At 42.7% G+C, this 26,951-nt stretch overlaps 1 protein-coding gene and 1 non-coding gene across 8 annotated transcripts in view; both read right to left on the minus strand.

Annotated features, from left to right (window-relative positions):
• Positions 1-21,573, minus strand: part of ULK4 (unc-51 like kinase 4) — a 316,223-nt gene extending 294,650 nt beyond the window's left edge. For 4 of the 7 annotated variants that reach the window (XM_053669534.1, XM_037148358.2, XM_053669536.1 and 1 more), the window contains exons 1-12: positions 21,417-21,573; positions 18,090-18,283; positions 17,332-17,431; positions 15,566-15,705; positions 10,753-10,915; positions 10,029-10,130; positions 9,408-9,491; positions 7,266-7,341; positions 4,861-4,953; positions 2,029-2,144; positions 1,810-1,879; positions 918-1,014 (exon numbers count right to left, since the gene is read on the minus strand). In XM_053669534.1, coding sequence (XP_053525509.1) covers positions 918-1,014; positions 1,810-1,879; positions 2,029-2,144; positions 4,861-4,953; positions 7,266-7,341; positions 9,408-9,491; positions 10,029-10,130; positions 10,753-10,915; positions 15,566-15,705; positions 17,332-17,431; positions 18,090-18,227 — 1,179 coding nt within the window. In that variant the 5' untranslated portion in view covers positions 18,228-18,283; positions 21,417-21,573. Of the gene's footprint in view, positions 1-917; positions 1,015-1,809; positions 1,880-2,028; positions 2,145-4,860; positions 4,954-7,265; positions 7,342-9,407; positions 9,492-10,028; positions 10,131-10,752; positions 10,916-15,565; positions 15,706-17,331; positions 17,432-18,089; positions 18,284-21,077; positions 21,102-21,173; positions 21,231-21,253; positions 21,338-21,416 lie in introns of those variants that run through there. The other 3 variants (XM_053669531.1, XM_053669532.1, XM_053669533.1) reach the window with 3 other exon arrangements.
• LOC119051550 (U2 spliceosomal RNA) lies at positions 16,129-16,313 on the minus strand. The gene has a single exon (XR_005082942.2). It is a non-coding gene; the product is annotated as a U2 spliceosomal RNA (small nuclear RNA).
• Positions 21,574-26,951: the final 5,378 nt, after the last annotated feature.

The following is a 26,951-nucleotide window of genomic DNA, read 5'->3' on the forward strand; positions in this document are numbered from 1 at the left end:
ACTTAAAAATGGTTAAAACGTAATGTGTCTGTTACCACAGTTTTCGTTAGTGGCAGACCACGACGAGATTCGGTGAGAATGTAAAACTGGAACCCTCGTGGGCTGCTGGTGGGAATGTGGAACGGCACGGCTGCTTTGGGAAATGGTTTGGCAGTTCCTCAAAAGGTCAGGCGGAGTGACCGTGCAAGGCAGCTGTTCCCTCGTGCAGATCCAAAGAAAAATTAAAGCGCACGCCCACACAAAGACCTGTTTGCAAACACGCCCAGCAGCATTGCTCACGATGGCCAAAAAGGTGGAAACAACCCAAATATCCATCCGCTGATGAATGGAAAAATAAACTGTGATAATAAAAATTGACAATAAAAAAATAATAAGGAATAAAGTACTGATACATGCTCCAATTTAGATCAATCTTAAAAACATTATGTTAAGTAAAAAAGCCTGTCACAAAAGACCACATTTTACTATTCTGTTTATATATAAAGTATTCCAAATAGGCAAATCTATAAAGACAGAAGGCAGATTAGAGGGTGAGAGGGGAGAGAAATGGAAAGGAACCAGGAGAGAGAGAGAGCAAGGGCTGGCAGGCATGGGGTTTCTCGGTGGGGCGGTGGCAGGGTTCTCAAATTGACAGTTTGACGGCTGTGGAACCCTGGGAATACACTGAGAGCCCCTGGATTGTACACTTTAAAGGGGTGAATTACACAGTAGGTCAATTGTATCTCAGTATAGCTGTCATCGAAAAAAAGGAAGTATAAAGCACCCCTCTCTTAAGTATACTTCCTAGAAAAACCAATGATTATCCAGGAAATGACATAATTACAAACTTTGTACTCACAAACATAGTTCAGGGATCGATTTGCCATCGTTCTCCTGAACGTCTATACTCATGTAAAAACAATCCCGTCTCTGCTCACCTTGGTCAAAGGAGAGGCCTTCTGCGGGGCGTGCTGCACGGCATCCTCGCCAGGACACAAGCCCACTGCCGCGCTGGTCCTTGGAGTGGGGCGGGAACTGAAAGGCACAGACCCGCGACCGTTAGTCAGGTTTACACTCCATCCCCGTTTACTGCAGTCTGGGGAAAATGAAAACACATCCCATGAAAAATGGGAGAGTGGGGTAATTCTACATGATCTCATTATATTAGAAAAAACATTTAAACTTCGTGTTGACACAACACTATTGTTTTTATAACTGTTTTTAAAGTCCTTTCCTGGCTAATTTCTTGTTTCTTTTGTTTACAGCATTTCTGCTCTACTCAGTATTTTCTGTTTTTACTAAAAACCTTAAAACCTTGGTTTTGTTATTTTTTAAGCATCTGCTGGTTTAAAGCAGGATTAACATAAAAAAACAGATCAGATATTCTATAAAAGATGAACAACACCATTTTATTTCAGAAAATGTTTGCTATGGAAAGTCACCTTGGTGCCTACTGAGTGACGGACAAGTTGTATAAAATCTGTGTCTATTTTTACTGGTCCCTCCTACACTGACCAACGACCACCGTACACTCGAGGGGCCACTCCATGACACCTGGGTCCCTGGTTTTGAACTTTTCGAATTTTAAGAAATTCACTCAGCTCTCCAGAGTCTTCTGTAGCGAATTCCTTCAAATTCCCAAAAATCAGCATTCACGCCTCTCTTTCACTTATCTGTATATTCATTCATTAAGCAAATACTAGCACACCAGGCCTGACAGCGAGTGTGCAAAGTGTTTTTTAAAAAAACCCGAATTGTGAAAGCCAGGACAACAGGTGCTGTAGGAAGATGTACTCTCACCTCCCATCCCCGCTCCGTCGATTTACGAACCTGAGAAGAAACATGGACTCGGTCTGTTGACCCCCGAGAGTGTTCTTGGGCCGCAGCTCGGCTGGGTTTTCTGTGGCAGGAGAGAAGGGTGTCATAAAGGAACAAAGTATCATGAGCCGGCGTCGTGCAGAGACATGAAGAGGAAGACAGTGCAAAGGTGGAAGGAACGCTCGGAAACAGCGCTCCGGGCAGCACGCACGTGCTCAAATGCAGGCCCACCTGGTCTCAAAGAGTGACGCGGTCGCTGGCCGCTCCTCTCCCCCAGGGCCTGTCCACTCGGAGGGCTCTTCAGAAGCTCCCTGGGACCCTGGGACCCAGAGCACTCCACCAGGTTTCTGCCGTTCAACAGGAGAAAGTCAGCACAATCGAACTCACTTCTCGGCTTTCCGTATAGTTGTGTGTACAGAACGAGAGGTTGGAAACCATCATTAAATTACACGTGACATCTGGCACAGCCATGGAGTTAGAAAAGTAATATTTTCCACTGAGCAGTGGAAATAAGCACACCATAAGCAAGGCACTGTGTGAAGAAGTCTACGTGCCTTACCCCCGGAAAATAAATAGCAGCAGGCAGACTGGGAAGCAAACCAGAACTCGAAGCGCCAGTCAACCAGCAGGGAGTCTCCTTTCCAGTGAGTCCTGCAGTGCGTTTTCCCCTCCAGGACTGCCCAGCCCAGGCTCACAGGCAGCCAGTTCAGAGAAGCCGGAAGAAGCCCTCTATTTCTGTTCCAAGGAAGAGGAAAGGAGCCCCCTTGGGTCAGAGCAGGGGAAGTTGCTCAGGTTTTGTTTCTCTTTTTCCCTGTAGTCCTGCCCTGGCCTCCAGGTAATCCTGCAGCTGCTGGCTGGGAACAGCTGCAGGGAGGGGCATCCTCTTCTCTAAGCGAAAAACTTATGATCCCAAGAACGTGATACAAATGCCCATCACTCTGCTCTCTTTATTCACCTCTCTCACTGTCCTCCAGACACATGCCACAAGCACACCCAGCAAGACATAAAAAGTAGAAAACGCAGTGACTAAGTGGGGTTTATTGTGGGAATGCAAGGCTGGTTCGATATTTGAAAACCAGTTTATGAAAGAGTCCACAATGAGAGTCTACATAAGAAACTGTAGGGAACCGCTTCTTGTGGTGTGGAAATGTAACTCAGCACTCACGTGGAAAACCAGTGGGGACTGAGTAGCACACAGGACCATGCCTGCGGAGAGGTTTTCCTGTGGGGAATCAGGCCTGCATTGTACCTAGACTGCTATGAGACTTGCTTTTGCTAAAACTCCCTCACCCTGAATTGAGGCAGAAAGTGCTTACTGCAACTTCCTAAACTCTGAGCTAAACCTCCCCACTATGCAGTGTAATCACTCCAACCACTTTTCCCCTTGGTCTGCAACATCCTTCTCTTTGAAGAAATTAGCAACATTCTTTCCTTTGTTATTTGTAAAAGGTAATCACCTGCAGTGAACCTGTGCATAGTAAATAAGGACTACACTCCATGTAATGTACCCAGAAAAGCAATAAAAGCCTGTCCAGACAGGGACTGGGACACTGGGACCTCGGGACCTTGGGCCCTCTGGCCCTCTCTCTCTCAGAGAGTGGCCATGCTGTCCCTTTTTCTCCACAGGACTTCTGTTGTCCGTGTGTATTTGCTCACTAGCAGTCACAACACACACAGATCCTGCAGGCCAGGATCTGCCACAAGAAATACCCCATGGTCCTATCAGCTAACACATAAGGACATCTGATCAAATTCGACAGCCATTCAAACTGAAAAAGGGCAGCTACAGAAAACTCCAGCTCAGTGTCCTTGATGGGGAAAGGTGTTTTCATCCTGCAAAGAAACCAGGCCAGGATGTTCATCACTCTTGATTCAGTATCTTACTGAAAAAAAAAAAAAATCCTATCAAGGGCAATAAGGCAGGAAAAGGAAGCAAAAGGCATAGAGATTCAGAGGAAGAGGACAGACTGAGGTCAGAGGTGTTCTGTGACTTGCTGATGCTGAGGACGAGAGCCCAGCTTTCTGCAGGACCCAGGACCACGGTGAGCACCCAGCTGAAACTCGCTGGCTCCGAGAAACTCCCGTTTGGGAAAGACTTTAAACAGAATTCGGCCTTCTCTATCTAACACGCTGAATTTGACAACATTAAAATTAAGAATCAGACAACCATGTGAGTTATGGGAGGTAAAAATCAATTCATTGGACTTTACCTCTACATTCAACTACTTCTCACCCGCTCTTTTCAAAATGCCATCACGCTGTAAGTGGTAGGGGCTAAGAAGATTTTTATAATAAAGTGTATCAGTCAGGATGAGCTGGGTTAAGCTGTGGTGACATACAACCCTCAAACGCCAGGGGCAGAGAATCTCCTAACTTTATGTCTTACACACACAGCCATGAAGGCTGGTGGGAAAGCTCTGTCCTCGTGGTCACTAAAGACCCATCCAGCCCTACCGCAACTCTGTATTGACATTCTCTTCCCGATTACTTCACCGGGAGAAGTTTGGAAAATCATAACAGGCTCTTAGAGATCCTGTCCAGAAATAACACCCATCACTTCTGCCCCCATTCCATTGGCCAACACAAGTCACATGACCACACATAACTGGAAGCAGGGAAAGGAGGTGGGTCCTACCATGTGCTTGTAAGGCGGGAAGCCACTTACAGTGGGTAAAAGAACTATTGACTGCCATCCTAAATCACTGGCTGGAGTGTACACAACTGATGGGAAAGGGGAAAGGTCATGGTTTCAATTCCTTCCCAGTCAAGGCACACACCTGTGTTACAGGTTCTGTCCCCGAGTCAGGACCCATACAGAGGCAATCGATGGATGTTTCTCTCCTGCTCTTTCTCCCTCCCTTCCCCTCTCTCTACAAACAGATAAATAAAATCTTCAGGATGAAAATGTCATGACTAAATTGTCTAAACATCCCTTTAACAAATGCTTGATTTTTCTATCATGAAAGCATAGAAATCCCTGTCACTGACGCTGCGTTATTAGAATAGCAATGGGTGGGAGTGCTTCATAACGATGCCCCACACACCGAGATGGGCTTATCCTACCTGATGCCGGAATCCTCGGCGCCCGAGTCCTGATCTTTTCTAGTGAAAGCATCCTTCCAAAATGAGTGTTGCAGTAGACCTGCCCAAGTTAATCTTTATAAGACACAAATGTTAAAACTCTATGTTAACATGACTTTACCATGGAGAATTCCCAAGACACGCCCCAAATATATGAATCAAACTTCATAATTGATAACCTGCTTCATACAAACGGACCTCTGAGATTGCTTCCTATTTTACTCTTTCATTTTGGTATGTAATTAACCTAAGACAGCAATAAATAATCCAGAAACCTTAACTGGTACAGAATGAGTCTGACCGCTAAGTGTTAGAGGTCTCAAGATTCCATGGAGTCTGATTGAAAAAAACATTTCGGGCTCTCGAAATTGTCAATTAGGAAATCTATAAATAATTTAAAATTTAAAGTAAACAGATCACATATTCTCAACCTACAGTTCTGTCACCTCTTCTGTTCCAGGACAGGCTAGATCACCCTACACATTCTGTTTTTGGAACTGCACTTTTAGAACTTCATTCAGAAACAAACGAGAATATGTTTCATGACTACACGCAGCCACACCTCTGTTTAGGTGTCAAGATCTTACCTAGCTAGTTCGCCCACATGAAAATGACTTTCAGCTCTATCTAAAACCCAGACTCACTTTCAAACGTTAAGTTTTACTACTAATAGATTATTATACCTCTAGGCATACTCATCAGACTCGGAAAGGTCGAGGCTGATTAAAATTTAGAACAAAAAGTGAAAATAATTTATATTTGGCAACTTATTCAAAGGTTCTGTATTGATCAAAATTGTAACACTGATGATAGAGAGAGAGAATTTGCAACCATAGATAATATCCCTGTTACACAAGGGCTCTTAAATTTCACTAATGGAGAAATAAAGTTGCCAATAAAATGGAATTCCTTTTTCATCCATTAAATGGGTGAAAATGTCTGAGACCAACAAAGCCCACGGCAGGGATGTAACGGCGGCAGGGAAAGGGCTCGCTAACGCTGCTGGTGTGCAAACCGTTCCTGGAATGCAGCAAATGTACCAACTCTTTAACGTTCTCAGCCTTAGGCCAGCAACCCATGCCAAGAAATTAATCCAAAAGAGAAAACTGCCCAAATGAACAGTAACAAAAGTATTCCAAAGGACATTTACTGTAGCGGTGTGCGTGATGTTCTAAAGCAAGACACATTCTAAATGTTTATTGTTGTCATAGGTTATTGCTTGTACATGCTTCAGCCATTCGAAATGACTAAGCAGATATACAGAGAGAAAAAAGTAGGTTATGAAGTGGTCCCATTTATGCAAAAAAAAAGCATATAATATAGAGATATACATATGTGGAACTGTAGATATATCATCCTAAATAAAGTACATTTATGTTCTATCAAAAGATGTCTGGAAGATTACCCACAAAAATAACATTAGTCCTAATAGCATTCTATTATAAGCATAGGAGGTTTGTCCTACAACTTATACAACAACCAGCATTTTGCCCTGGCATGTGGCTCAGTGGACTGAGTGCTGGCCTGCAAACCAAAGGGGCACAGGTTCCATTCCTAGTCAGGGCACATGCCTGGGTTGCACACCAGGTCCCCAGCTGGGGCCACATGAGAGAGGCAACCACTACTGATGTTTCACTCCCCCTCTTTCTCCCACCCTTCCACTCTGTCTAAAAATAAATAAGTAAAATCTTTAAAAAGGAAAAAAAAAGAACCAGCATTTCCTCATTTCCTCCTGCAAGTCCTCCCTTATATTTCATGAGGATAGAGAATGGAGTATTTCATACACCATACCAAATATATTCATCATTTTACACCCTGAAGCAGGGACCCCAATACTTGTTGAACACTCCCTCGCCCTCCCTGCAGTGACCTGGTGGCAGAACCGAAACTAGAAGCCAGCTGCTCTCATTCCCAGGGAGTCCCCCTCCCCACACACACTGCCCCTGACCATGCCACAACACAGAAAAGTCACACTGCACCTTCTGACGGGACGGGAGCATCATAACACATCACACACTGAAGCACCACTCAGTGTCACCGCACTGACTACCTCGGCGGGACGGCCCCCAGCCCATGGTCTCAGGCAGGTGCAGCCTGGAACCTACAATGACAACAACTTCGGGGCTCGGATTTGGGAGTCGCAAGAAAACCCATCCAGCTACTCGGCAGGTACTTAATACAGTGAAAGAGAAAGTGACTTAAAAGTCCTCATGCTTAAAAACTCCTATGAAGAGAAAACACCCAGTGCAAACTCAGACTTTCCTTTTCAAAAAAAGTCATTTGAACGCCTCCTTATATATTAAGAATAGTACTGTTTCAGAAGCGCATGAAAGAAAAAAAAAAAGGATTCCGCTATTCATTCACATTAAAATATCATCCATACATACCTTTTCTGAGGATCTTTCTGAAGTAAACCATCAAGCAAATTAATAAAATCCGAAGAAGCTTTAGGAAGAGAAGAATCTGTACACAAAATTAATTCCCAAAAAGGGTGGAAAAAAGAGATAAAAAGATTAATACACACCCTACATCAACATTTAAAGTCACAGTATGTTAAGCACATGAATTATTTTAAAGAGAACACTGAATCTATCAACAACAATTAAGCTTTCATTTAAATAGAAGGGAGTGGAGCACAAAATACTTTTGAAAAAAATTTTTAAAAAGACATTTTTTCCTAGCTCTGGCTGGGTCGTTCAGTTGGTTAGAGTTATCCCAGAAACTAAAAGGTTGCAGGTTCGATCCCCAGTCAGAGCAAATACCTAGGTTGTGGGTTTGATCCCCGGTCACAGCACAATCAATGTTTGTCTCTCACACTGATATGTCTCTCTCTCTCTCTCTCTCTCAAATCAATTTTTAAAAAAGCATTTTTTCCCAGACTACAAAAACATGAATCTCAAAAACCAACTTTTGACTAACCCCTAAAATCACTTTACTGAATAACCCCAGTAAGGATTACCAGTCTGACAAACCCATACTCTCGTCTTCAACGACTAGTTAGGCCTCATTTCCTGAGGCACTATCATTCTGACCAACTTTGCTTTACAATATATGATGATTAGAATACTGGCAATCGCTCTGCATTTTCAGCAGGAAAATAATAAGCATCACAATATTATGATGTTGTTCAATTTTCCAAACCTCCAAGTTTTGCCTCTTTTAACTAGACAAATATACGAGTATATACCATGACCAAGTGATCAGCAATGGTTAAAAGAAGGGGCCATGGAGATGATGGCCAGTGACACTGCCACGCACCCCTGAGACAGAGCAGTGGAAACAGATGGCACCGTCAGGCACTCCGGCCACAGTGTGACAGAGGACGGTGACGTAAGCAAGCTTGGCCACCACTGGTGTCTCGACTGGACCTATGGCACCTTTGTTTTCAGATTTCTTCCTTGCATAAAAACCTTTAACTTATAAAACAATAATCAATACTCTATTAAAAGTCATCAATATAAGAAATAGCAATGACCGACTTTTACAAAAACTAAGACACAATGAAAAAAATGCAGCGTTTTGTTTTAAGAAATATAGACTCTTTTCAAAATATCCAGTCCTATTTTCTTCACCTAGGGTGTTCCTGAAATACTGAAAATATTCTGTATTCCTATTTTTTCCATTAATTAATCCTGAAGGTTTTTTTTTCTTTTAAAAATTGCCAACATCTTTTTTAAAGTCCTGTTTTTGTGTCTTAAGATTCACTTTTTTTGTGGTGTACAGCAAACTGCTTTATTATGTCTGTGCTGTATTTTGGGGATTTTTCCTTAAAATTGTTAGGGGTGGATGGTTATACTAAGCACAATTTTATGATTAAAATTTCAACACTTGCAATACTACATACAATTCCATCTCCTTTAAAAGACTTTAAAAACTTGCCAGGGTCGAATTCTAATTCATCAAGATAAGGGCTGCAAAGGCCTGATCGTTACTATTCAAACACTAATTAGAAATAACTAGTTATTTCACAAAGGACACGAGTCCAAATTAAGTAAATGGTGCATAAACAAAAAATAACTGAGAGTTTGAGTTTTCTAAATCTTTAAACCACCTAAGTCATCTCTTGTTATAGGAGCACAAAATAATCTGTGTTTTCAAATGAGGGAAACCATTGTACTTTACTTTCCATTCCAGTATTTTTTTGTCATTGGCAAAGGGAAAGCCAATATTTCTAAAAATATAAATTGGGACTATGTTTTTCTTAAGATTTTATTTTTTTATTTTTAAAGAGCGGGGAAGGAAGGGAGAAAGAAAGGGAGAAAAGCATCAATGTGTGGTTGCCTCTCGAGCGCCCCCCACTGGGGTCCTAGCCCGCGACCCAGACACGTGCCCCAACCTGGAATGGAACCAGTGACACCCTGGGTTGCAGGCCAGAACTCAATCCACTGAGCCACACCAGCCGGGGCCAACTGGAACTACTCATAAAATATAAATTGTGGAGATTACGAATTGATAAAAATAGACAATTAAAGTGTACCTTTTAGTCAGTGTAAAGTGTAAATTCACTGCATTTGTAATAAAAATCCTACCTTTTGGAATAGGTGGCAAAGGATCTTCATAAAAAATCTTTTCAATTAATTCTGAAGCTCTTTCTGAGAAAAATGGAGGTTTTCCTGAAATTACATGAAAACCTGTCAATGACACAAATTTGCCATCCCCAATCATTCCTAACAAATCCCAAGTGCAGAGAGGTTGGGACTGCACGACTGGCAAATGTGTGTGCAGTGACAACTAATTACTGAATGTCTAGTGCATTACCAGCACACTGCATATTTCTGTATTTCTAACATTCAAAATTCGGCCCCCGTTTACAAAACACAAGTTCACGCATGGACCACTACCATGATCCAGGCAGGGTTTGGGTGGGCCGCTGGGTACCTGCAAATCATTCAGTCCCAGGTACCTGTACAGGGATTTCTTCTACTGATCGCGGCTTTTTAATAGTTAGGAAAATGTCAACATTCCAGGTGATTTATCACGAAAAATAGTAACCCGCACATGCCTGGACCCCAAACAATCCGGCCAAAATCAGTACAAAGGCTTAGAAGAGCCAGCTTTTTCCCACCTTGTAGATAAAATGTTTGCCAACCACAGATTTAACCTTTGTGTTTGTCCAGCTCTGAGTTTAAAGCAAACCAGGAAGTAGTCACCTGCGAACATCTCATACAGCAGACAGCCTAAAGACCAGAGGTCGCTGGCGATGGAGAAGTCACCGCCCTTTACGATCTCCGGTGCCGTATATACAAGTGACCCTAAAAATAAAGAGTAAACAAGACTGTTAGGTATTTGCATTGTTCTCAACACAAACCTACCTGAGAGAGTCCTGATGGGGTAAAAAATATATATATATGGGAGGAAAGGGTGCACACAAATATAACTTCAGGTGTATTCCAGTGTTTTCTAATTTTAAGGTTCCAGTGTACAAGGCTCTGGGTTTTATCACAGAAAACACCTGTGAGAAAAAAGGGGGTGAACTGGCCAGACCACAGTGCAGACTGGGCCCTGAGGGCAGGAAGAGAACCAGGAGACGCCCTCGACTGTATTCATCATGAGAAAGGGACAAGTGGCTACTGAGCCACTCGTGCTGGCCAAGTGCTGTTCTAAGAGCTGATGAGACCGCGCACAGAGAGACAGAACACCTGCTCCTCGTGCTCTAGCTCGAGGTCAGGGCCAGGTAGAGGCAAGGATCAGACACAGACTGTCGGGGCTCCCCACGTCCTGCAAGGCATGAGGTCTGCACGGGAAACTTGAGGCCATCGACGAAGCCAGCCCTGTGCCCGGACTTCCCCTGGTCACTATTATTATCCACACGTCACTTGACTCGCAAAATAAATGGTCCACCATTAGAGCTATGATCTTACACACTCCACATACCTCTGACTCTACTTTTCATGTTTCTCTTCAGAGCATTTTCGCCGCTATCACCTCCGCCTTCTTCGGTTGCCATCAGAGCAAAGAACTCTTCCAAATTTTCGCCGTCCACTTTGGCCAGGCAAAAATTACTGAACTTCAGTGTGCCGGGCCCTTCCAAGAGTATCTACGTGGATTAAAAAATAAGCGCGTTCAGAAGCCGACTCAATCTGCACTGGCCTCCGTGCCTCTCACATCCTCACAAAAGCACTCGGAGCAGTGGCTTTCTGGCTTCATCCCAACTCATGAAATTCAACGCTTACATTTTCTTATAAAAAGAATCTCAAGAAAAATAAACCCGACATTTGAGGAAGAATAAGTCAAATACAAAATGGTTCATTCTAGATGCATATAATACAAACATCACGCGAGCACAGAGGGGAAACCTTAGGCTTCTACGAACAGTGTGTATGAACAACCTACCCTCTCTAATCCTCACTGACAGCGAGAGAAAGACTTGAATACCCACCCGCCGGAGGTAGCGTTTACCTAACGCACCGTTAAAACTCGGGTTTTGGAGTTAGAGGTCTACATTCGAGCCGTAGGCCCAGCACTTACAGGCGATCTGACCTGGAGAATTTACTTAACTTTTCTAAAGCTCAGTCTCTTCACTTACAAAATGAAAGAAATTATACTTAACTCTTCAGACTGTCATGAGGACTAAGGTTATACAGGCAAAGGGCGGTGAACTGTGATTGGCCTGTGCTAAGCACCCGAGTCTGTTAATATAATTTGTGATTAGAAGTTATCTGTTGATTGCTAAAACCATGCCAGGAACCAATGTCCTATTACTTTTAGTTTTTTCTCCAGAGTCATTAATTTATGGGAAATATTCCCGTCAAATATTTACAGGAAGTTACAGTGAGCCAGCTGGCATTTTGTTTGTCAAAGCAAAGCAAAGTTGGCCTTTAACCTCTAATCTCAAATACTAAAGATGTCTGTTAAAAGTCCCGGTGACTTTTAAATGGTTTTGAGCACCAGGATCCCTGGAAGACTAGTTGGAAAACAACTACCAGTACCCACCACCCCCAGGATTTCTGAGTTAGAGGGCCAGGGGTGAGCCCCAGGTAACACTAAGGCCGCTGGTCCGGGGAACACCTTTGAGAACCAGTGGGAGGGGTCAGCAGTTTTTTCTTCAAGTTAATAAATCCTTCAGACTTGGCAAGCCCTAGGTCCTTGTCCCGACCACTCAGCTCTGCAACCACCAACAATACATAAAAGAGAGGGTGTGGCTGTGTTCCAACGAACCTCACTGCCAGGACCGGGCATCCTACCTGCAACCAGGCAGCCCCAGCTCTAGAATAAAAGTCACACCGCACATGGGCCTGGACTTCCCAGGTTACAACCGCTGATAGCAGACCTCGTGCAGTAGCTCCCGCACAGCGGCCGGCACACCACAGCCTCCGGGCCAGACCCCGGCCAGTGCTCGTGCCTGTGTGGGCAGGAGCCAGGAGAGGTTTTGGCATTTCTAAGTGGCTGAAGAAATGAAGTAAGATCATATTTCTCGACATGTGGAAATTATACGAAATTCAGGCCCTGGCTGGTGTGGCTCAGTGGATTAAGCTCCGGCCTGCAAACCCAAAGACCGCCAGTCGATTCCCCGTCAGGGCACGTGCCTGGGTTGCAGGCCAGGTCCCCAGTGGGGGCCACGTGAGAGGCCACCACACATGGATGTTTCTCGCCCTCTCTCCCTTCCCCTCTGTCTAAAAATATAGTAAATAAAAGAAAATGACATGAAATTCAAATTTCAATGTCCATGAAATAAAGCTTTATTGAAACAAACCACACCTATGCATTTAGACCCGGCCTATGGTTGTTTTGGGCCTTTATACCCACAATTAAGTGACTGCAGACTTCAGGCAAGTACGAGAGTGTTTCAAATAAAAATTTTGATTCACTGTGAGGAGTTTTTATGGAGTTTTTTAGGTTGAACTGTGTTCTTACACAGATGTCTCATAATGATGATTAACAAAAAAACCTCAGTTTTTCACTTCCCTGTGCTCACACTGGCAAAGGAAAAGGCGCGACTTGACCAGTAATCGACACGATCCCTAAGAGCAGGTCATTACAAAGACAATAACTGAGTCCGCTGATCACGCACCAGAAGTGTCCCAGAAGCTTCTCCTAAATAGGACATGTAACCCTTCCAGTCGCCCAGAGACACAGCCGGAGGCACAGAGGGAAGAGGGCTCCTGAACATCAGGGCCGACCATGAGGAAGAACTAAGTGGGTTCAGGACGGCTACACCGCAGCACATTCAGTCATGGAGAATTATATTAACACAAAATATATGTGCATGTGTGATCCCTAATATCAGGAATCAAACATAAGTAGCCAAAAATGCCATTATCAAACTAAAATAATGGCTCATAATTGTGTACTGTAAGAATGAGGAGTCCAGGACTTCCGCCAAGATGGAGGTTTAGCTGGATGTGCCGTGCCTCCTCACACGACCAAGTTTAGGGACAACTAAATATTAGCATCAGAAAACACAACCAGAACACGGAAAACTGAACTTTTCGGAAGTCTGCTAACAACAAATTCTTCAGCCCGACCGGTAAGGGGCGAAACCGGCGTCGGGTGAGGAGTTACAAAGGAGGGCTCGGTCGGACCCGGGCGCGGAATCCAGACGCGCGAATCCAGTCGCGCGGGTTCCAAACCCAGGATTGGACCTAGTGAGCGACCGAGCGGCCCACCGGATGAGCGACTACGGAGGACACAGTGGGGAAGCGGTGGCAGCGAGTTGACTGTGATTGCCTGGTTGCGCGCGAGTGAGGGAGTGAGTGGTTGGACTGGCGGCGGCGGCGGCGGCGACGCACCATTTCCCCGCTCTGACCACGCCCCCACATACAGCGTCACAACCCAGCGACCTGGGACTCCAAGGCGCCGCTTTTCCCACTTAAAGGGCCAGAACAGACCAAAAATGTCGCAGGGAGAACTCAAAGCCCCAGAGATAAATCTAAATGACGAAGAAATAGCAAAACTCTCAGACGCACAGTTTAAAACACTGGTCATCAGCTTCCTCACAGATCTGGTGGATTATAGCCACAAATTAGAGAAACATATGAAGGCTAAATTAAGGGAAATGAATGGAATTCCACAGGAAACCCATAGAGATGAAAAGGAAACTGGGACTCAAATCAATGGAGTGGACCAGAAGGAAGAAAAAAATGATCAAACAGAAAGGAATGAAGAAATAAGAATTCAGAAAAATGAGGAGAAGCTTAGGAACCTCCAGGACATCTTTAAACGCTCCAATATCCGAATTATAGGGGTACCAGAAGGGGGAAAGACACAACCACCAGTGGAAAAACTATTTGAACAAATAATAAAAGAAAATTTCCCCAATCTGGCAAAGGAAATAGACTTCCAAGAAATCCAAGAAGCCCAGAGAGTACCAAAAAAGTTGGACTCAAGAAGAAACACACCAAGGCATATCATAATTACATTAGCCAAAATTAAAATGAAGGAGAGAATCCTGGAAGCAGCAAGAGGTAAGGGGACAATCACCTACAAAGGAGTCCCCATCAGGCTGTCAGCAGATTTCTCAAAAGAGACCTTACAGGCAAGAAGGGGCTGGAAAGAAATATTCCAAGTCATGAAATCTAAAGACCTACAACCAAGATTGCTCTACCCAGCAAAACTTTCATTTAGAACGGAAGGACAGATAAGGTGCTTCTCAGATAAGACCAAATTCAAGGAGTTCATCATCACCAAGCCCTTATTATATGAAATGTTAAAGGGACTTATCTAAGAAAAGAAGTTAAAGAAACATGAACAGTGAAAGGACAACAAATTCACAGTTATTAACAACCACACCTAAAACAAAAGCAAACTAAAAGGACAGCTAGATCAGGAATGGAAACATAGAAATGATCTCAAGGAGGGTTAGCAACAGGGGAGTGGGAGGAGGAGATGGGGGGAGAAGGTACAGAAAACAAGTAGCATAGACAGTAGATAGAAAATAGATGGGGGGGGCAAGAATAGTATGGGAAATATAGAACCTAAAGGACTTGAGACACATGGACATAAACTAAAGGGGGGTAATGGTGGGGTTGGGGGGCAGGGGTGGAGGGGAATGAAGGGGGGAATAGAACAACTGTAACAGCATAATCAATTCAAAAAAATAAATAAATTTTAAAAAAATAAAAAAATAAAAATAAATTTAAAAAAAAGAATGAGGAGTCCAGCCCCAACCGGTGGGGCTCAGTGGGCGGGGCTCAGTGGGCGGGGCATCGTCCCGCAAAGTGAAGGTAGCAGCCTGGGGTGTGGGTTCGGTGCCCCGCCGGGGTGTGGATGAGAGGCAACCCATCGATGTTTCTCTGTCAGATCAATGTCTCCCTCTCTCCTTCTCCCTCTCTCTAAATATAAATAAATAAAATCTTTAAGAAAGAAGAACGAAGAGACTTTTTTATAGATCTGCTGACCTCATCATCTGCAATACATTTCAGCAGTGGCAATTACTCAAAGCTCTGGTATGAGGGGAAGCTCTGCTTTCCAGAAAGACTTCAACGGGTAGCTACACAGGGAGCGAAAATGCAGTTTCCTTTTATTTAAAAAAAAAAAAGTGTTAACTTAAATTCACCAGGGGAGAAAAAAGGCAACATAAGATTTCTCTCCCTCTCTCTGTCCCTTCCCCTCAAAAGATAAATAAATAAAAATCTTTAAAAAAAAAAATTTCAAGATGTTCTATACCTAAAATCGTATCTGAAAATAAAATGACCTTGACAAAGCCCTGCGAATTAAGACAGAAGCAGTCAGGAAATCAAAGCCTTACCTTCCCAGGAGAAAGGTCACAAAAGACAACGCCAAGCTGATGGAGATGGTGCAGTCCGGTAACCAGGTCGAGCCCGAACCCTCTCACAACATCTTCTGGGAGGTGTTCATCTTGAGCAATTACCATTTCTAAGGAGCCACCTGCAAGTGCAATCACATCACACGTTTTAACCCCCCAACATTACACAGCGCCCCCCGGAGGCTCCACACTGGGACACCCTGAGCATGAAAAAAAAATATCAGGTCAGGACACCTGGACAGCCTCCTAGGGGACACACACATTCCAATAAGAACAGCTGACACGGGCCCCATCAGCCATCTGCATCCGCGCTCCAGGGCCAGCTCAGCCCGGACGGCTGGTCAAGAAGAGAGTGAGAGGGGCAAAGGACTTCTCATTCCAGATCCCTCAGGGGACAAACAGCTGCAACAATCTGCGGTGACCACTAAACCAAACAGTGCATTTCGATCGCACTCTGCCAAGTACAGTCACTTTGACTCCTGCGTGAAGTCAGGTCATATCCTGCAAAGTACTGCATGACGGGGCCTTTCCTTAACTGTCAGAAAACCACGCCCTCGGTGCACACCACTGATGGAACGATGCGCCAAAGGCAGGCACAGGGGGAGTTGCATCTCTGTACCCTTCTGGGGTCCCGCTCCCATCTCTACCATCCAAGTGCCAGAGAGGAATTTTTTTAAACTGATATGAACAGATACTATACTTGATCTTAGCCAAAAGGCCGAGAAGTGATGAGAAACTTTTTTTAAGGGTCAAGACTAAAACAAGCGTCAGGTTCAGAGAAAGTGAAGTCTTAGCTGGCACCTGGAAGTTCAATCAGAATTGACAGCTGTGACGAAAGTAGGAGGTGTTTTTGGTTTTGTTTATTCGGTTTCGGTGCGTGAGGAAGCACTGCAAACACAGGCATAAATTAAAGTTAGGTAATTGCACAGGTCAGGGGTCAGAAACCACAGCGGAAGCAAAAAGCGACCCCGAGTCTCCTGAGGACCTCATCAGTGTGCCCACCTGGGGACGCAATGAGGCCACAGCCCTACTGACTTAGAAAAATGAAATATGTGGAAACTTATTCTATGCTTTGGTCTTACAAATTCTAAGTGCCAATAGGTAAGGCTCATAAAACTTCAAATAATTACAATGTATCTTAATATTTGATTCTTTATTTTTCTCAAAGTATAAACAGACATATACTAACCTTGGCACTAGTTACATTTTTTTTTTTTTCTAAGAAAGACACTGAAACTGAAAGCCGGATAATATCTATGTATCTAGTCACCTTTCTCCCTGTGTGCAGTCCTGGAAAGTCGTACCTAGCAAAGGCTGTGACATGCTAGCTCTAATTATTCCTAAGTGGTAGCATTTGTTGACTCATATTTACACTTTTCCACATTGCTTAAGCTTTTATAAAGACCAAGTACTGTTCCCAAAAAAATCACTGTGTGAACTAGTAACCTAATTAATAGCTAGTTGACCTAAAATACTTTGTTCAAATGGAAAAGGTTGCTTGATAAATTATCACTAAAAAAAGTTTCTAAATTTTTATGTAGATGGCTTAGTAATATTTTCTACCAAAGTAAGTTAACCTCAAACTGAATTTTACATAAATCTTTTTCTCACCCTACATCTTAGCTCATTCCCCTTCCCTAATGTCCATCGAACAACAGATTTTCAAGTTAACGTAGCTGGTAGTACTGACACTTACATTTGCAAAAGAAAGGGAAGTAACAAAACCCACAGGGCGCGACTCGACTCACCTGTGCAGAGTTCCACGACCAGCCAGAGATGGTTGCTGGTTTCATACCATTCGTGAAAAGTGACAATGTTCTGGTGTTTAATTTCATGGGTGAGGCGCACCTATAAAAACACACCACATTCAAACTAAAAAAAAAAATTTTTAAACCTTTGCATCTGTTAAAAAAAACACCTAAATACACAATTGGGGAATGGGTAAAAAATAATTGAATTCATTTGGTGGAATTCTTTATGGACATCAAAATGATGGCTATAAAGGCCAGTCCCGTGGAAAAATGCTAATTTAGCATATTATCTTAAAAATGACTTTTTAAAAACTTGTGTAATTCAGTTATATGTATTTGGGTAAATATACTATTGCAAAAGAAATAGTATTCATAGGAAAATGATGGAAAGATAGTCATCAAAAAAGCTATTGTAATGAGCAGAATTACTGGGTTTTTTATTCTTCTACTTTTTTGATTTTCTGTATTAAGTACACACTATTTTGATAATCAACCTTTAGTAAGGTAAAACAACCTAATTGCTCAATAATACAACAATAATTAAGTAAGTTGTATATCAACTTACAAAATAATGTTTGGCCAACATTAAAATGTTTATTTAATTTTATATTAACACAGAAATGACAGTGTTATAATATTAACTGAAAAAGGCAAGAAACAAAATTATAGACTGTCATGGTAAGACAATTATTTTTTTAATTTATTTTTTTAAATTGCTGTCCTGTACCAGAGGGAGAAAAACATACTTGACTTACCCAGTTGGTTATTTCAGGCCTTTTGCACTTATCAGTGCAAAGAATAGCTACAAAATTGATGGTTCCCTTCCGGCGTCCCTTATAGACAACGGTCTTGCTTCCCCGGCCAATCTCCTCGTACAGAATGAAGTTTTCCATCTCCAAGCCGCCTTCTCACACTTGGCAAAACGACAGCCTGAGAGCATCTCTAGCTCCTAAAATGTAGACAAAAATGACACACATACACGCAAGTTGGCTGAATGGCTAATTAACCCAAGATATGTAATATATAAGTAAATGCAATAATTCTATAAATTCATGGAATTCACCCACAAGTAAGTATTGGATACCAGTGTGAAGAAACACTTCACAAACCAATATTTAACTTCCTAAAGATGTTAACAAAAATAACGAAAATGACAGCTGCTTCTAACACATGTAACAAAATCAGGAAATGAATGCAACTTCAGCTGATGTATCTTGAGGCCTTTGTTACAATGGAAAGCACATTGTGTCGACATCTGTATAAAGAATTGAATAATATATGCCCCATTAAACTTCAAATTATGAGGAGCAAATGAAACAATGTGTGTAAAAATACTTTTATAAACAAATACAGAAAGATGATAATATTTCCATCTAATCCACAGAAATTGTGCGTAGGTACTATTCAAAGTCAGACGTCAGCAAACTACGGGTTCCTGGGCCAAATTCAGCCTGTTGCCTGTTTTTGTAAATAAAGTCGAATTGGAACATAGCCACACCCACCGCATTTATATATCATTTAAGGGCACTGTCGTGGCAGAGTTGAGTAGTTGTAGGAAACCGTCTGGCCTACTCACATACTCTAAAATATCTACTATCTGGCCCTTTACAGAAAAAGTTTTAAATAAAGATTATTTTTTTTAACCAGTCACTTAATCATCTGCAATATAAGCACTTAAGAGTTAATTTTCTTGGCCAACAAAATCCCCTAATTTTTGTGAATAAATAAGGATTTGATGTAATCTTTCATCAGACTAGACTCTCTTTATAATTGAAGTGAAATAGTAAATTCAATGTCTTAACATATTCACAATAATGTAATCCAAGTATTTATTCAACTAAAAAATATCCTTTTAAATTGGCATCTCTTTGGGAGAATTATCCATGCTAGACTATAAAAAACTTCCCAGAAATTATCCAAGCAATTTAAAATCAGCTTATGTTTAAGTCAGAACTGGTAGCAACATTCCTTAGAAACAGATCATGTAAAAGAGCAGTGAATTAATAGGTATGGAGTTTCCTCGGGGGAAGATGAAAATGTTCTGAAATTAGATAATGCTGATGACTATACAATTTTGTGACTATACTGAATGTTTTAAAGGGGGTGACTTTGATAGGATGTGAATTATATCTCCACTTTGTTGATACAATAGACATAACATTGTATATGTTCAAATTATAAATCGTGTTGATTTGATACATTTATATATTGTAACATCATTATCATAGTATCAGTTTATACCTCTACCATATCACATCATCATTTCTATTTGTGGTGAGAACATTTAAGATCTAGTCTCTTAGTGACTACAAAGTATATATTATTGTTGACTATAATCACTATGTTATACATTAGATCTTTTGTTGAGGCCATACAAAAACAGACGGAGCCAGATTTGGCCAGGAGGCAGTAGTTTGCTGAACCCTGTCCCATTATAGGGAAGAAGTAATCTAAGAATCTAGAAATAAATTCTATGATTCTATCTTCCAATGAAATTAAAACTTACTGTAAAATGGGTAAATTTCAACTCTAAAAATGAACAGGCTAATAATTACATTTAGTTACTTGATTATAAACCTAGTATCTAGATCAAATCAGAAGAAAAACAGTTGACTGACAGTGAAATTTTTAAAAATTCTATGTAGAAAAGATGTGGGAGAATTTTGAATTTAAATCAATGGAAAACAAAAATGGGCACAAATAGTATCCATTTCTTTTAATGGACAGTTTTACTGAGTTCTTTTTACATTCCTCCCCTCCCTAAAACCCATTCATTAAAAAGAAACAATCCTGACCCTTGGCCACCAAAATGCAGCCTAAACAGGAGTAATTATGTGGCAAGAGGTTAACAATACACAGCATGTAATATAACCAAAATAAGATTAAATCAACAATGTTAAAATGGAGAAGACATTAAACCAGAAAAAAAGAGAGAGAGACCATTTTAAATGTTCACGAATTGGCTAAACTAGGATACACTTTTGAGGATAAAGATGCTTGGGTTTTTTTATATGTAAAATGAAAAAGTGATTCCTTAAAAACAAGATGATCGTCTCAGTTATCTTTCGTGTTTGAAATTCCATAATTTTAACATTCTTTTTGTCTCAATCCAAGGACATACCTCACCTTAGATTTCCAAATATGAACTTTTAAGTTTGTAACCTATTAAACTATAAAATAAAGCACATGCAGAGAACCCCACAAAAATAAATGCATAGTTTAATGTATTAGTATAAGAGGTACACCGTTGCGATCACCACCCAGGTCAGGAATAGCGCTTTGCCAGACACCCCAGAAATCCCTCCTTGAATCTGTAGTAATCACAACCCCTCCTACCCCCAAAAGTAACCACTTTCTTGATTATCACAGTTACTACTTCCTTGGGTTTCTTCATACTTTTCTCACCCAAGTGTGTAATCCCAGACAAGGTTTTTCTTGCACATTTTCTAAAAGCATAGTGCACCTTTTAAATCTCTTTTAATCCACAAGTTCACCTAAAACGTCATCTGAGAAGCCAGAAGTAAGAGCAAATCACACATACAAGCAAATGAGTCGTTTAAGATCCAGGGGGTAGGGCTAACACGCAATAAACTGATACAGACCAGGTGATAAGGGCACATCAGTAAAGACTGAAGCTCTCCCTGAAATAATCACCACCTTCAGATCTTTAACTTCCGCACTAGCAGCATCAGAAACACCTGGGAACTTGATAGAAATGCCAAATCTAGCCCCCCAGCCCAGACCTGTTTAATCAAAAACTCTGAAATCCAGGCCCAGAAATCTGTTTTAACTCGCCCTCCTGATGCACGCTCAACTCTGCGAACCGCAGGCCAAGTTACCCTTTTCCCAAGACCGAAAAGGCGGCAAGGCATTTCGCTAAGCACTCAACAAGTGCGTCTCCATGCAGCACGTTACAAACCGAATTCTTTGCACGCTCTCAGTTGATCCGAGTTCGGACCAAGGGGTGGCGGGAGAGGGAAGAAGAGTGAGCGGTGGCCAGCGCCCCTCCAGACTCGCATTCTCTATCGCGCCGTCAGAGGGAGCCCCGAACCCAGACTCATGCCCCTAATACTACCATTCACCTGGTCGGTTGGTGGGAGGATGCAACCGACCCTCTAGACAGCTCCCTCAACTGCGGGGGTCGACACCACCCCACCCCCAGGACCGGTCCACTGGCCAAAGACCGGGGACGAAGCAATGGAACAGGGTTGTTGGGTCCAGCACCCCTCCACGTTTGGATTCGCCTGTCCCGTCTCCAGGGCAGCACGCAGAACGCCGGAAAGAGCGCCGGGTACGGACTGGCTGATCAGTTTCACTTCCTATTGGCTGGGGCCTGGAAGTGAGGCTGCTAGGGCGTCTCCCTCAACCCAAATGGCCGAGCGCCCAGCCTTAGGACGAGTCGATAACCCTGGACCGGGGCAGAAAGTGCTGGGCTTTTGGCATACCATCTTGCGAGTTTAGCACCCCTCCCCATTTGGATTCGCCCATCCCGTCTCCAAGGCAGCACTCAGAACGCCGGAAAAAAATACAAGGCCCTGATTGGCTGATCAGTTCTGGTTTCTATTGGCTGGGGCCCGGAAGTAGGTGTCGGAGATGGACCGTTAGTCCTTCTTTACTGGGTTTGAGGACTGGGGTGTTGGACTGATAACAAGGACCTACCTGGGCAGTAGTTACATTGTTGGGGGTTTTGGAGCCTTGGGCTCTCGTGATTTCTTCACAGCCTCACTCCCCTCCCCCATTGCTTTCCATTGTTTTTTTCTTTCTGACGTCCTTTGTAGCTCAGGTGGACGTGGCAGCATAGACCGGGTTACTGGGTTCCTCACCCTGTAACCTAGGGATTACTTCCTTCTTGTGCCGGAGGAAACGGACTAGAGCCTCTGACCCCGAGTTGATTGCTGTGACTTTGAGAGCTCCGCGCCCTCAAATTCCAACCACCAGGCACGTTAGCTCCAGCTCCCACTTCCATTTAAGTTAGCACACTGCGTTTCTCAAACTTCAGCGTCAGAGTTCCCTAGAGTGCGAGACCTTGTGAGAACATTTCTGGGTCGCACCCACAGAACTTCTGATTTAGTAGGTCTGGATGAGGCCTAGCAGCATCAGAAACCCATTCGGGGGTTCTGAATGGGTTGAGAAGCCCATTTGCATTTCTCTCAAGTTACCAGGTGATGTAGATGTTCATAAGGGGGGACCACGCTTTTCGAACCTGTCTGTAGAGGAACTAAGTGTGCCTCTGATCTCAGGTAAAGCTCGAACACGTTGTATTCTTTGACTTCTAACCCGTCCTGCCTTCTCAGTATCTTACATTACTACTGTCAGGTTTGCAGACCAGCATAGCTCATTTTATTGTGTCCCATTTCATTGCGCGTCACAGGTGTTGCATTTTTTTATATATATAAGGCAAAACTTTCCACCAGCCAAACGATAGGACTCGCTTTATTGTGATACTCGCTTTATTGCGGTCGCCTGGAACCTACAGTATCTTCAAGCTATGCCTATATCTAACAGCTCTGATGTGGAAAAAAGTTTTCTCATTACTCGCTAGTTAATGAAGATATAAAATGAGACAGTATCACAAAAGACAAGCAAGCAAGTCCAAGGATCCTGCTCAGTGACCACCACTGGTCCAGAGGTTAAACCTGGACATTAGTTCCATAAGGGGAAAAAAAAACCCACTGTGCTATTTAGGCTCTTGATGAGCAAGGAGAGCTGAAACACCATGTTTTGTGAATGCTTCAATTCCTGAGCACTTTCAGAGTGACCTTTGCCCTCTCGATTTTACATTTTCGTTCTCATGAGATATGAGAAGAATGTATCTGACATGAAGGATTCCAAATGCTGAGTTACGCTGGCTACTTCAGAAATACCTGATGCTTCATCTTTTATTAACTTTATTTTTCTATTGTTGCTAGTACAGATGTTCCCCTCCCTCCTGCCTTTGCCCACCTCCACCTCACCTTCATTTTGATGATCACAAAGAATATCATCATTCAGTCCCATAGAAAGTGCCTTCTTTGGGCAAAGTGCTCTGTTAGATGTAAAGGAAGAGGAAAAAAATGATTAGTTATTGCCCTGGCCAGGTGGCCTAGTTGGTTGGAACACCATCCCATGCACCAACACATTGTCAATTGGATCCCCAATCAGGGCACATGCCTAGGTTGCAGTTTCGATGCCAGGTTGGGGCGTGTACAGGAGGCAACCAATTGATGATTCTCTCCCACACTGATGCCTCTCTGTCTCTTTCTCTCTCCCCAGCTCCTCTCTCTCTCAATTCAATAAATGTATCCTCAGGTGAGGACTTAAAAAATTATTAGTCGTTATCTTTATTCAAAGCAGCATACAAAAATAATGTAATAATACTGATACATGAAAAATTATTTTAAAAATTAGAGAAAGGAAAAGCACATTTAAAATTTTACTTAGGTTTTGGAGGGAAATTAGATTAAAATATACATGTTCGGAAGGACTGGAGGTGCTCAGGGTGAGCCCTGAAATGGGTTGAATGCTTCTCTAGCTGCTATTGAAGAGAAAAGCATAACCCTTCAGTCTTCACTGGCTGCAAAGTAAAAGCAAACCGTTTAGTCAGGAAAAGTCTATTCCTGAACAAGATGCATCCCCTGGGTCTTCAACATGCACTGTAAAGAGCTGTGTCGATATAAACACTAACTCCTTTTCATGTTCCCTCCACATAGGCAGACAGCATCATGCCACACCTAATTTGGTAAACACTGCTACACTTAAGTGACTGCTCTTAAAGGCAGGGCGGTTATAAATCCAGGTTTATCCACCCTGGCAAATACTGGGAGTGTAGCTCTTCCAGAAAGCCAGTTACACATGAAGCCCCATGCTGAAGAAATTCACATACTCTAGCGACAACTGGGGAACCTAAGAAAGATGCTCCACTTCCTTAAGAAGGGAGACAAATGAGGGCGCTGGTTTCCAAAGTCGGTAACTGTCCCTATACAATAAGTCGGGCTCCCGATTCAAAATGAGGAACTGAACACGTGGATTTATCACAGCCTCCCAAAACCTCACTGAAATGACTGATGGACATTAAAACCATAACAGCACCAACAAGAAAGGGAGCCCTCCTGAGGTGGACACTTTGAGATGTCCGTGGAACATAGACAGCACAGGGCTTCGGATAAACAGGATCCATAGTAGAACTACCTGCAACCCGGCCTCTAGTGTTGAGTCCTACAGCATTCCATTCTCATCTTGGTATTGGAGGAAAGGAATTCTGCCTCCACTACCAACCCACCTCACCACCCTGGGCAGTGAATCCCCGCATTGCCTTCTGCTTTCAAGATAAAACCTGGAAATACTTTCTAAACAGCAGGAGCAAGGGACCTAGCGCAGGGGAGGATGGAGAGTTCCTTCTGAACCATGAGACTTTTCTGCAAAGAGTGATGGCCCTGGCTAGTCTTCTAATCTTCAGTGAAAAGATTGGGAGTTTCTTTGTTGGGAAAAGGGATTTCCCAGAAACAAAATACTGACATCCAGCAAGAGGGGAAAGTCTCCCAATAAAATCTCGGTGGCTTCTCACCACAAAATAAAGTTCATTAATCAGTAAATCCTGAAACGTGCAGTGAACACTAAACGGCCCTTTAGTGCCTTGCTCTTGCATATGAATATATGGTCAGCAACACTAAAATACCTGCGGACAGATGCCAATACAGCTGAGATTAAAATCAGCAAACCAATCAAAGTAACTCAGAGGGAATAGAAGCAATGCAGTAAGCGAACTGAAACTTCCAAATTATAACTAAGATTTTTTTTAAATGTTTATACGTTATTTGGTGCATAGTAGCTTGTATTCTCACTACTTTATTTTTTTTAATATTTTATTTATTTATCTTTAGAGAGGAAGGGAAGAAGAGAAGGAGAGAAGTATCAATGTGTGGTTGCCTCTCATAAGTCCCCTGCTGGGAACTGGCCTGCAACCTAGGCATGTGCCCTGACTGGGAATCGAACCACAATCATGTGGTTCGCAGACCCGCGCTCAATCCACTGAGCTACACCAGCCAGGGCTATAACTAAGATTTTTTAACATATGAAAAGGTGTAGCATTCATTGTTTGCATTTTGTGTTTTCTTTAATCCAAGAGATATTTAAAAGTTGGATTTTTTCTTCATTTTTAATTAGAAACGGGATAGATTTTCTGGATTTTAGCCTGTATATTTAATTTTAGGAATGTAGGAGTTTATTGAAATTTTTGTGACCTAATATATGGTTAATATTTTTAAATGTTCCACAAGAGTTGGAAAGAAAATACATTTTTATTTGTTGGGTTCGAATGTTCATACACATAATTTTGAGCTTACTAATTGATACGCACAAGTCTTCCAAATCCTCTCTCTCTGTGGCTTTGTCCTGTTGGCTCTGCCAGTTCCTGAGAAAGGCATTTGGAAGGTACTCACTATGGTTGTCACTTTGTCACTGATTTGTTGTTGTGTTTAGGTCAAGGATAATGAGCTTAACACATAACAAAATGACCCCAATGGAAGTCAAAGGAAAGCATTACTGGATGAAAACAGAGATAAATGAAACAAAAAGGGGGGAAAGCCACCTGCCAGGGGTGTCAATTCAGAGGGCAGGAGCTGGGTCCAGGATTGAAGTTCCCACGAGAGCTACACACAGTGGCTGGCCAGGGTGTCCTGGGTCCCTGGCGCCCACTAAGATAAGGTGCGCTCCGTTCTCAGGTTACCAGCCCAAGGAACGGGTTCTCCTGGAGACTGAAGCTGGAGTCTGGGAGCCTCGGGACTGAGGGACCTGTGAGTCTAGAAAGCCTGAGAGGGTCATTCTTTGGGCACCACCCTGCCAGTGTGAACACGCTGGGAGAGCCAGACACCCCCTCCACTTGGGTGTGAGATTTTCAACTTCGTAACACTAATTTATAGCCCTTGAACTCTCTGGCCTCCTGGGATGTCTTTTTCCTGTAAGGATTAATGACTAGCAATTTAATCAGTCTCATGCTGATGGACATTTGGCCACAACTCAAATGGCCATCAGCAGGAGACTGATTAAATTAGAAATAAACTTTCCTTTTGTGCATCGATGTGAAAATATCTCCAAGATTAATTGTTAAAGGCAAAAACCAACATGTATAACATAGTATTATATACTACCATTTGTGGAGAGGAAAAAAAGGGGCAAAAATGTATGTAGGTATTGGCTTCTGTGTGCAAAGAATAGCTCCAACATCTCCGGAAGGGAGCACAGGAAGCCAGGAACTGCTGACTCTGGGGGGTGGGGGGAGGGGAAGCAGAAGTGGGTGTGAGGGATGCAATTGGTACGGTTTGCATTTGGAACCACGTAACTACTACCTAGTCTGTCTGCACACCATGGAACCTAAATGAATATATTTCGAAGTTGTATATCATATGTATGTATATTTAATATGTATATGCATGGGTAAACATATATTTACATGTGATCGATTTTATCATTTCAATGGACAAAAGGAAGCGGGGCGCACCTATGTTCTTCACACCCCTGAGGCGCTCTTTCCACAATTAGCCACACCCCCTCCTCCCTAGGCCTCTGCCATAGCAACAACATTGATTGGCTGTTCCACGTATTTATGCATTCATTGGTTGATTCTTCTACGAGCCTTGTCC

Source organism: Artibeus jamaicensis, unplaced genomic scaffold, assembly GCF_021234435.1.
Source record: "Artibeus jamaicensis isolate MK-2021 breed Jamaican fruit bat unplaced genomic scaffold, CSHL_Jam_final contig_519, whole genome shotgun sequence".
NCBI classification, from domain to species: Eukaryota; Metazoa; Chordata; class Mammalia; order Chiroptera; family Phyllostomidae; genus Artibeus; species Artibeus jamaicensis.